General features: G+C 35.1%; 1 protein-coding gene across 1 annotated transcript; it reads left to right on the top strand.

The window, feature by feature from the left end:
* The first annotated feature begins 11308 nt into the window (after positions 1–11308).
* Positions 11309–12198, top strand: LOC141718676 (biogenesis of lysosome-related organelles complex 1 subunit 2). The gene is made up of 2 exons (XM_074521055.1): positions 11309–11542; positions 11813–12198. The coding sequence occupies exons 1-2, from the start codon at positions 11462–11464 to the stop codon at positions 12083–12085; spliced, it is 354 nt and encodes a 117-aa protein (XP_074377156.1). The 5' UTR covers positions 11309–11461; the 3' UTR covers positions 12086–12198.
* Positions 12199–12486: the final 288 nt, after the last annotated feature.

Genomic DNA, 12486 nt, shown 5'->3' with positions numbered 1-12486 from the left:
AGCTTGGTTGGCTTATGTGGTCCTTCATTGATTCTGTCAAGGTATTCTGGATCTGTAGCTTCCAGAAACATAGACATCCTCACCTTCCATATGGGATATTCAGATGGTTTCAGTATGGGAACCCTAATAGTCTCATATCGATTATGGATTTGAGTCTTTGGAGGTTCTTCAGATTTGGTAGGCTTGGTTGGAGTTTGTGCTTCTTCAGACATGATTGTTTTTGGATCTTTACTGTATGTATGTTAACAGATTGCTCTGATACCACTTGTTAGGTCACACACACTGTAGAAGGGGGTTGAATACAGTGTTTAGCACAATCAAATCAAATTAAGAACACAAGTAACTGAACACAGATTTTATTCAACACAATAAACTCTGTTACAATATGGAACTGTCCTCTCTCAGTGATGAACAAATTATCACGAGAGCTGCTAGGGTTACAATGAATAATAATTTCGATAATGATAGCACATATAGTGTAAACCTTATGTCTGTGTTTATATACTACACAGTTACAAGATAAACTTCTAATTGATATTGAATATAATTCTGCTTCCTAAAATATATCAATCAGTTATCTTTTCTTTCAAGTATTCTATTCTTCATAAAATTCCTTCTTCATGCATATCTCTTCTTTCGTTTGTCTTGATCTTCTTTCCTTTCAATCAGCCGCCTTCCTTATCTGAAAGTCTCCTTAAGTCCTTATATTATCTCCTGATAAATATCTCCTGATAACTTAAGTTCTGATAACTTAAGTTCTGATATCTTAAGTTTTGACTTCAGTATAAGTACTTGTTAGGTCCCAATGTGTTTGTAGAAGGGGGGGTTGAATACAAACAGTACCAAATAATCGAATTAAATGCGGAATAAAAAATGTGAAACAAAATTCAAGTTAAATAAAAATATTATTAAACTTGAAAGGTGTTACAACAACTGTATCGATTACAAGGAATTAATCTCAAATTAATTATCACAAATTTAGAATAAATTCGACATGAACTTTTTCTATTTTTGCAATAATTAGAATCAAATGCTAAACGCGATTTGAGATTAAGTTCTAGGGATTTTGATCCGCTAGATTGTTACACAAGAACAAGATAAAGATTTCTAGTTGATTGGATTTAACTTTACAATCTAGAAATTTAATCTTGGATTAAACAGATGAAAAATGTAATATTTCAAGGCGGCTGCTTTTCTTGTTCTTTTTTCTTCTGTTTGAATGATTGATTATTGAAAGAAGGTCTTCTGCTTCTTTTTAATCAACAAACCAATAGAATTGAATTGGCATGACAATCCTATAGCTGGCAAGACTTTCGGTAGGACAATTGAATGAACTAGCAAGACAATCTGAATGAACTAGCATGACAATCAGAATGAACTAGCAAGACAATTATCCTCCTAGAGTAACTTTCGGTATGACAATGGAAAATGGCCTAGCATGACAATCGGTATGACAATCCTGATTGTCATGCTAGTTCATTTTCAATTGTCTTGCTGATTTAATGCTTGAATTTAATCCAATTAAGCTTCTGAAAATTCCTAAAATTCCTAGAATTAATTCAGAATTAATTAATCAATTAATTCAATTAATAAATAAATTATTCTTCGCAGATATAATTTATTTTCTTAATTAAATTAGATGACTTAATTAATTAATAGAGAATTAATTCTAGTCTTGAGCAGCGACCATTCTTCTGCAAATCTTCTGAAAATCACTGAAAATTATGAATCAATTCCATCACTTCAACGTTGACACTCGATGTACTGTCTGGTTCATGAGTGACTAACTTCCGTGACGTTTCTTCATGTCTTGACTGTGACACTTTGATTTTCTTCAAATTAAATCCTTGTAATTAATGATACTCTGACGAGATCTCTGTCACTTGATTAAATCCACGATCTTGATTTATATCACTGAGGCATGATCAACTTCTTGAACTTCTTCCAGTGAATTAACTCCTCAAGTCTGTAGATGAACCTTGTTTCTGAATCCTTTGACAGATATTACTTTGCGAGATCTCTCTGACGGTCGATCCACTATTTACTTATTACATTCTTATTTGAGTTGAGTTGAATCCTCGAATATACAAATAGGCTATGACATATGACTTACAATCTCCCCCTATTTGTTTGTTAGACAATAACACACAAATACCTAGAGGATAACTCAACTAACAAATAAGAAAAAGATATAAACATAAATGCAAAGTAAATAGTAGAAAAGTTCTGGATGACATTTAACATTTTCCAGATTCCAAGTAGATGTTCCTCTAGACTGAACATATCTTCAAGTAGTTCCATCTTCATTTGTACAACCACATTTCCTGTTGAGAAGCCCATATCTCTTGCTTCTCCCCCTATGAGAATCAACTGATTAAAGAAGATCACCTTCGTTTTACCACCTCTCCCGTACAATAGGATCCGCAGATAAAAACCAATGGTACTCCCCTAACTGCTTCTTCCCTTACTAAGAAATCACCTTTGTGTTTACCACCTCTCCCGTACAATAGGATCCGTAGTTACAAACAACAATGGTGTGGTGTAGTGTACATATGATCTTTTTCTTCCTCCCTGCTATTTCTCCCCCTTAGTTGAGGAATCCTCCAAACTATTACTTAAGCTTTTATCTCCCCCTTAAAGAAGGAATGTATGCCGTCGTCTGAAGGAGTTCTCATATTTCACTTGGCTGGAAAAGAAATAACAAGAAGTTTCTCTTTCTTCCTCACTGTGAGTGTGTGATTCTGTTTTAGTGTACCTCACATGTGTTTCACTCTTCTCTCCACTCGTGTTTACACTCATTCTCACAAGTGTATCACTCCTCTCATAGCTCCATATTCCAGCTGTACCTGCAAGGAAAATCACCTTAGCCATCCTTAAGGAGGTCACAGGTGGTGCAATGGGAGTTCATAAATCCCCATCCTTGTTAAACTCGTCAGATGAGTCTGAGTCATAATCTACAAGTTGCTAGTTTCCCTTTTAGGGTTCCAGATTTGAATTCTGGGAAGGTAAACAATGATCCAAAGAATTTAGCATAAAGATCAAAGTTCCCTTCTAATGTCTGTGAAGACATTTCCTTGTGACTCATCAGGTAATATCTGAATCATTGTCAACAAGTTGCCGATCTGCACCTATGTCAGATCCACTATCCGCAGATGCATCCAGGGGATTTAAGCCTGGGGAGGTAGACACTGACCACTGACATATGGCTTTTGGATCAGTATCCTCTCCTAACACCTGTAAAGGCAATTGGTCCACTAACGAACCTTGAACAATCGAATCTGACCTTAAAATGGTCGAAACTCTTGTTTCCGTCAACTCATCCTTTGTGTGTGTAACCTCTCCTTGTGCATCAAGAATTGTTTATGTTTGAAGTGGTGACACTACATCGGATACCTTGGCCGACAGGCAAAATTCAATAGACTCACCCTGTTGAGAGAATAAATCTAGTAACTGTTTTTGTGCCTTTTCAGCCATTACATCTTTTTGAGAAGATGTATGGGGGCTAGCAGTTGTCTCGGTTTAAATACTACTCATCTATGTAGGAGACAGAGCTACTGGGTTGACTACAGAACCTTCCTTATGTGGTGCACTAGGCACTATCTCCCTCACGCTCATTCATACTACTTTTAGTGGTAAAAGAGTGTTGGTTGGTTCTGTTTTTGTGTTTGTCTTTACAGTCTGGGATAGACGTTGTGGGTTTTCAACCTCATGACTGTCAATGAAAGAAAGCCATTGGAGACTGAACCTGTAACACAGAATATATGGTAATAGAGAGAAAATGATTTACAATAGTGATTTCAAAAGATTTTACATGACATAAGAAATCACTAATGTAGAAAGAAGTTTGATTTTGTTTTTCAATATGAATGAGTTTTTTGATAAAACATTGATCACTTAGGGTAAAGTCTAAGTAATTCTCATTCATGTCAAAAGCTTACAAATATCTGCAACATAATGTTAACAACATATCATTGACCGATACTTGTCAAGTGCTCTGATACCAATTGTTAGGTCCCAATGTGTTTGTAGAAGGGGGGGTTGAATACAAACAGTACCAAATAATCGAATTAAATGCGGAATAAAAAATGTGAAACAAAATTCAAGTTAAATAAAAATATTATTAAACTTGAAAGGTGTTACAACAACTGTATCGATTACAAGGAATTAATCTCAAATTAATTATCACAAATTTAGAATAAATTCGACATGAACTTTTTCTATTTTTGCAATAATTAGAATCAAATGCTAAACGCGATTTGAGATTAAGTTCTAGGGATTTTGATCCGCTAGATTGTTACACAAGAACAAGATAAAGATTTCTAGTTGATTGGATTTAACTTTACAATCTAGAAATTTAATCTTGGATTAAACAGATGAAAAATGTAATATTTCAAGGCGGCTGCTTTTCTTGTTCTTTTTTCTTCTGTTTGAATGATTGATTATTGAAAGAAGGTCTTCTGCTTCTTTTTAATCAACAAACCAATAGAATTGAATTGGCATGACAATCCTATAGCTGGCAAGACTTTCGGTAGGACAATTGAATGAACTAGCAAGACAATCTGAATGAACTAGCATGACAATCAGAATGAACTAGCAAGACAATTATCCTCCTAGAGTAACTTTCGGTATGACAATGGAAAATGGCCTAGCATGACAATCGGTATGACAATCCTGATTGTCATGCTAGTTCATTTTCAATTGTCTTGCTGATTTAATGCTTGAATTTAATCCAATTAAGCTTCTGAAAATTCCTAAAATTCCTAGAATTAATTCAGAATTAATTAATCAATTAATTCAATTAATAAATAAATTATTCTTCGCAGATATAATTTATTTTCTTAATTAAATTAGATGACTTAATTAATTAATAGAGAATTAATTCTAGTCTTGAGCAGCGACCATTCTTCTGCAAATCTTCTGAAAATCACTGAAAATTATGAATCAATTCCATCACTTCAACGTTGACACTCGATGTACTGTCTGGTTCATGAGTGACTAACTTCCATGACGTTTCTTCATGTCTTGACTGTGACACTTTGATTTTCTTCAAATTAAATCCTTGTAATTAATGATACTCTGACGAGATCTCTGTCACTTGATTAAATCCACGATCTTGATTTATATCACTGAGGCATGATCAACTTCTTGAACTTCTTCCAGTGAATTAACTCCTCAAGTCTGTAGATGAACCTTGTTTCTGAATCCTTTGACAGATATTACTTTGCGAGATCTCTCTGACGGTCGATCCACTATTTACTTATTACATTCTTATTTGAGTTGAGTTGAATCCTCGAATATACAAATAGGCTATGACATATGACTTACAGTACTGATTTCCAGTTAAGTACTGATTTGTCATGTTAAGTAAGATCTGAAAACTAAACACAAATCATATTAGACATGGCATCACAAATATATCTAACAAGCTTTGTTCCTGACAACTATGCCATTTTCATCCATCTTGTTTCTGAATACCCATTTGGTGTCAATTGGATTCTTTTCTTTTGGCTTGGGTACAAGCTTCCATACCTTGTTCCTTTCAAATTGGTTTAGCTCTTCCTGCATAGCTAAAACCCAATCAAGATCCAACAGAGCTTTTTCTACCTTCTTTGGTTCTTCCTTAGAAAGAAAGCTGCTATACATACATTCTTCTCGAGTAGCTTTCCTTGTTTGAACTCTAGAAGATGCATCACCAATAATAAGCTCAAAAGGGTGATCTCTAGTCCATTTTCTCTGTTGTGGTAGATTAGCTCTAGATGAAGAGGCCTCATTGTTGTCTTGATGTGTGACTGAGTTTTGATTATAAGAAACTCCCCCTGAGTTTGTGGATCTTTGACTTAAAGATGGGGTTCTTTTTGTAAGTGATCTGTTTTGACTCTCAGCTTCTCTTATTGTTCTGACGGATGATGCACTTTGTATCTCGACGGATGAAGCTGATTGTCTACCGACAGATGAATCATTATGTAACTCGACGGATATTGAGTTATGTGCTTCATTAGTTGTAGATTTTTCTGCATTGTCCTTAACCACTATTTCTTGATCACTTTCATCATCACTGTCATCACTAACCATCTCAACATTATCGAATTTGAGGCTTCGATGGAAATCTCCATCTTGCAGTCCTTCAATCTTTTTATCATCAAACACAACATGTATAGATTCCATAACAATGTTGATTCTTAGATTGTAGACTCTATATGCCTTCCCCACAACATATCCAACAAAGATTCCTTCATCTGCTTTGGCATCAAACTTTCCATGTCGATCAGTTTGATTCCTTAAGATATAGCATTTGCAGCCGAAGACATGTAGAAAGTTTAATGTTGGCTTCCTATTCTTGAACAATTGGTAGGGTGTCATGCATTTTGCTTGATTAACTAAAGAGATATTCTGAGTGTAGCATGCAGTATTCACAACTTCAACCCAAAAATATGTTGGTAACTTTGATTCTTCTAGCATTGTTCTTGCAGCCTCAATAAGAGATCTATTTTTCCTTTCCACCGCTCCATTTTGTTGTGGAGTTCTAGCTGCAGAAAACTCATGCATAATCCCATTCTCTTCATAAAATGATTTTATCACAGAATTCTTAAACTCAGTTCCATTATCACTCCTGATTCTTCTTACTTTGAAGTCAGGATGATTGTTGACTTGCCTTATGTGATTGATGATGATTTTACTAGCTTCATCTTTGGATTTTAGAAAATATGTCCAAGAGAAATTTGAGAAATCATCTACAATTACTAGGCAATATCTTTTCCTTAATATGGACAACACATTGACTGGTCCAAACGGAACCATGTGCAACAGTTGCAAAGGTTCTTCAATTATTGAATCAAGCTTCATCTGAATGATGCTTTAATCTGCTTTTCTTTCTGGCAGGAATCATAAAATCCATCCTTAGTAAACTCCACTTGAGGAATACCTCTAACCAATTCTTTCTTGACTAACTCATTCATGGTCTTGAAGTTTAGATGAGATAGTTTCTTGTGCCATAGACAACTTTCATCTTGACTTGCTTTACTGAGAAGACAAGTTACTGATTCTGCATTTGATGAGTTGAAATCAGCTAGGTACACATTCCTTTTTCTCACTCCAGTGAGAACCACTTTGTTGCTCCGTTTGTTGGTCACAACACAGGCTTCTGAATTGAAAGTGACTGAGTTGCCCTTATCACAAAGCTGGTTGATACTCAACAGGTTATGTTTGAGTCCATCCACTAGGGCAACCTCCTCAATGATGACATTATCCTTTGAAATCAAGCCATATCCCATAGTATAACCTTGCTGTCATCTCCAAAAGTGATACTTGGGCCAACTCTTTCCTTGAACTCAGTGAGCAGGGTAGAATCTCCAGTCATGTGCCTTGAGCAACCACTTTCTAGATACTAAAGATTCTTTCTGTTTCCCTGCACACATCAAAACTAAATCAAGTTGATTTTGGTACCCAAGTTTCCTTGGTTCCTGCCTTGTTAGCATTTTTCTTTGGTTTCTTAGGTTTGACCTCATTTAACTTGGGGATCTCAGATTCATCCTTAGTCATCTGAGTTGGACCTTTGAAATCAGTCATTGAAACAGAATTATCATGTACATTTTGGTTTACATGAAAAGTCATGCTATTTGCAAACATGTTATTCCAGTAAGGTATGCTAAATGGCATTTGTGGCATACTAAATGCAGCATAATAAGGATTAGGTGCAAATGGCATATTAGCAAATTGTGCATTCATATTCTGAGCAGGCATAACACTCATAGACATGGCAGGCATGGTAGTCATGTTGGGAAAGAAGAAGGTGCAGACATGGGAGTAGGCATAGCAAGTTTGCAATTAAAAGACAAATGATTAACACTACCATACTTAACACATATTTTTCTTGGTGCATATTTATCAGGTGTGTAGTTGTTATGTTTGTTAATCCCTACCTTCCCATTTCTATTATTTTTCTTTTTAGCTTCTGTTTTAACCTCAATCTTTTCCAGTCTGTCATTCAATTGCTTGATAGACATATGACCAACATTAGCTTTCTTTTCTTTTCTAACTAGACTTGATTCTCCTGTAACAAAGTTTTTAGAAACTGATCCATATTTCTCATTCAATTTAACTAACTTAGTTTTGCTAACTGGTTTACTCACAACCGACATATGTGGCTCCTTGTCTCTCGATGGATAATCCTTTTGATTATTCGACGGATGATTTTCATCATCCGTCGAGTCCACATATGTAAAGAGTCCTTCAACCAGATTGGAATCTAGCTTCTCTTTGCTCTTTTTTCAGGATGCATCACAAAAGGCTTCTATACCTTGAACTTTAGTAATTTGAGCATGAACATCTCTAGATAATTTCCATGCTTTAATTACTTCCTATTCTCTCTCAAGCTGCTTCCTTAAAATCTTCTCTTTCTTCAAGGACTCAGTTAATTCATCCTTAGCAATTTTACACTCAATTCTCAATTTTTCAAATTCAATAAATTGAGACTCTAGCACATTATTCCTCTCACTTAAAAACAAATTGTTTTCTTTAATTTTAGCATTTTCCTTAGTGAGGGACTTAGTGTAACACGCAGGTGATATAATTCAGTAGACATGTCATTTATTGCATCATTACACTCAGCTTTAGATAAATATGCTAGGTTAGTGGTGATTACCTGATTGCTTGATGAACTGGTCTCTGTTTCATCTGATTTAGCCATTAGGGCTAGATTGACATAGCTTATTTCATCCTCATCCAATCCATCTGCAGCCCAGTCATTCTCCTGTGTGATGAAAGCCCTTTACTTTTGCTTGAGCAACTCAAAGTATTTCTGCTTATAATCAACAGGCTTAAACTTCTTTTTGCTGGAATCAGACTTTCTACACTCACTGGCAAAATGACCTTCCAAGCCACATTTGAAACACTTGAATTTTGACTTATCAACCATGTTTCTGTTTGGCTTGGATGCTCCAAAATTCTTCTTGAATTTGAGATTAGCAAACCTCCTGGATAAGAATGCCAGATGCTCATCAATATCATCCATGTCATCTTGGCTCAACTGATCTTCATTTTCAACTACCATCCCTTTACCCTTGCTTTCACAGACCTTTGATGTAGATTCCACAGCTTCAACCTTCACCTCTTTCTCCTTTTCTAACTTAAAAACTAGTGCAATGGATCCTCCTTCCTTCCATCATTTCTCCATCCTTTCATTTTGCTTTATTTCAAGCTCATAGGTTTTCAGGATATCATACAGTCTCTCCAAGGTGAATTCTTGAAATCTTGTGAATTTCTCAATGAGACTGTCATTGGCTTCCACTCATTTGGAAGAGATCTAAGGAACTTGAGGTTAGAGTCTTTTGTTTGATAGACACTTCCATGTAGTTTTAGAGTATTCAGTAGTTTTTGAAACCTACTAAAAATATCAGTGAATGACTCACTTTCTTCATAATAAAAATGCTTATATTGCTCAATTAAGAGTTGCATCTTGTTCTCTCTTATTTTCTCAGTACCATCACAAATAATTTGTATTGTGTCCCAAACCTCTTTGGCTGTTTTACAGTTAATGATGTTATCAAACATATCACCATCAACACCATTAAACAGTATGTTCATGACCTTCTTATCTTTCCTGACTTGTTCAATGTCTGGATCAGACCATTCATGCCTAGGTTTTGGAACTGATGGTTCATTCCCTATAGCAGCTCTCATAGGGACATGAGGACCTCTTTCAATACAATCCTCATAAGCCTCATCTTGAGAAAGAAGATGTAGTGCATTTTCACCTTCCAGTGGTGGTAATTGTCTTTGTCTAGAAATGGAATTTTCACTCCAACATCCTTTTTGTTCATCTTGTTGATTGTTGTGATCTTTACACTCTTTGTACTTCAAGAGCTTGCTCTGATACCAATTGTAATTCCCTAACAATACAACAAGAATTACAGAAGGGGGGTTGAATGTAATTCTCGTTCCTTTTTGAGATTCTAAAAATGTTCTAATTCAATATATATAACAGTGTTTGATTTGCAGTAATGCGGAATGAAAGAATAATAGAAATCAAAACACTAAGTAATAAAACACAAGCTTTAAAACTTTATGATGGATTTGAAAGTATCCATTAGATATATCTATATATATAAGATTGAGAACTCTGTGATGTTTTGAATAGCACACAGCTACTTTTACGAGTGAACAAACTACAGAAAAATTCTTAATAAGTACAACTTTATCTATTTCTCTGAAAAATGTGCTTGCTTAGTTGTTCTACTTGCTACACTTGGTTTATATATCACCAAGTTAAATGATAATAAGACAAGACAATAAAATAAAATGAATCTAGTCTAATATCATACTGCAACATTACTCTATCCAACATCTTTGAATATCTTCACATTTGCATGGAAATGGTAATGCTTCTTTGTTCTCAAAATCATGCTTAACAGGCTGCCACATTCCTTTTGCAAACACCCGACGCATGTGACTGTGTTGTCACTGTCAACAACTATTTTGAATAAGATCATCCGTAGGGACTATGTTGATCATCCGTCGAGAGTCTTTGTAGATTATCCGTTGGGAGTCTTTCTGCCACTTGACTCTATTTCACTTATATAAAATTACAAGACATCTCATATTTACAATTAACCAACCTATTCTGTATATCAATCTAGTAGTCAACATGACTTAGAGAATCCTACAGAATCTACTAGACTAAAATATTGTTGTTTGCAGAAATGAGCTACAATACTTATTTGTTACACAAGCTACACTCTCAATGGATGTTCAGTTATCATCCGTCGGGACTATAAAAGATCATCCGTCGGGATTATAATAAAACATCCGTCGAGAGCTACAAAATACACTAAGTTAAATCTACTAAGGTGTTTTGTTTAATTTATCATCAAATTCACAACATATTCCTAACACCGAATCGAATAGGCCGAATAGACCAAATCATAAATACTATAATTTTATATTATATATATTTTACATAAATCTTAAAAATTATAATAATATTTTTAATTTGTAATTGTATTTATACACTATTAAAACTCTACATATCACATTATTTTAATTAATTTTTATATTTTATAATTTTTGATTTAATTTTTAAAACATTTTTTTTGAAAAAAAATTCAATCCGTTCAGTTCAAAACCGGACCGAGCCGAATTATTTCGGTTCAGTTCGGTCCTGTCCATAATAGAACTTCGGTCATGTTTGGTCCAAGAAAAAGCGAGAATTCGGTTTTTGGGTTTGGTCCGGTTTTGAACGGAAACAACCGAATGCTCGGTATCAATTTTTTTACTGAATTTTCAAAATATTTAAAGCTCTCAAATAGGACCTTTTTGTGGTCTCTGCTGCCCTTGCGTGCCCCCGGTAAACCTCACTCTCCGGACAAATCTGGAATCACCGTCACTTGCAACAACCGTAACAGAGAGCCCGAATCTACTTATTTTGGCGATATATAACGAGAATAAAGACATCAAAAGTAAGGGGATGGGTGAGAGAGACGAATTGGGGGAGTCAATTAACGATCTATTCACCAGTGTCTCCACTTTTATCAAAGCCGAGCTTCAGGTTCCCTCTCTTTGCCTATTTCATCAGATCACTCGCTTAATTGTGTGTATTTATTTAATTTCAATTTTATAACTGCGTGCTTTAAAAACGGAATTACAAATTATATGTATATATGAGTCTACCGCTTTAACAATACAAGAGAACCACACTCAAGCTTTCTTTTATGTTTACCTTTATTTCATTGTTATTACTTTTTTCTCCTGTCGAGATAATTTGAGTTTGCAAGGGTGTATTTCTCTACACACATTGAACAGCTGTTACATGATCCAGGGAACAAATGACCTACTTCAACTTGTAGAGAAGATGAACCTCAAAGTGACGGAAGAGTATAATGATCTTGGGGATGTGGCATCTGGATTAAGGGTTTTTGTGGAGCAACTGAAGTCAAAAAGTGACAACTTTGACGACTATGTTCAACAGATCGATGCAATAGAGAGGCAAGTAACTGAATTCGAAGCTGTAATTTCAATGCTAGATAAACATGTTTCGATGTTGGAATCAAAGGTGCAGTCTGTTTACCAGACTCCTCCTCCCCAAATTTAGTTTGGTTTATACAGTAGCAATCTGTTTAAGTTTTATTCTGTATCAGTCCTGGTGTTTAAAGCTTATAAAAAGTTGGATTTCTGATGCTATATATAAGTGACTGCTAATTTAGATCCCTTGCAATTTAGCTTACTGTTACTTAAATTCTCAGAGATCTTGGGCTCAGAGGTTATGCAAGTACATGTGACTTCATACATACGCGTGCATATGTCCTTATGCGCATGATTGGAATCTCTGACGGCCTTCTGGAATTAGTCGAATAAAGAAGAATAAAATTCTGTCAGAGAATGAAGAAATAGAAATAGCAGATTGCGGGTGTGCAACTATAAAAGAGTTAGCATTAGGATTTTGAGGGGGCGGGGGGTTTTATATTCAGATAATTTATATATGTTAAATAAAGT

The sequence above is a fragment of the Apium graveolens genome, chromosome 4 (assembly GCF_009905375.1).
Source record: "Apium graveolens cultivar Ventura chromosome 4, ASM990537v1, whole genome shotgun sequence".
In the NCBI taxonomy this organism is placed as follows: domain Eukaryota; kingdom Viridiplantae; phylum Streptophyta; class Magnoliopsida; order Apiales; family Apiaceae; genus Apium; species Apium graveolens.
Note: the sequence above shows the minus strand (reverse complement) of the source record. Positions and strands in the feature narration are given on the sequence as shown.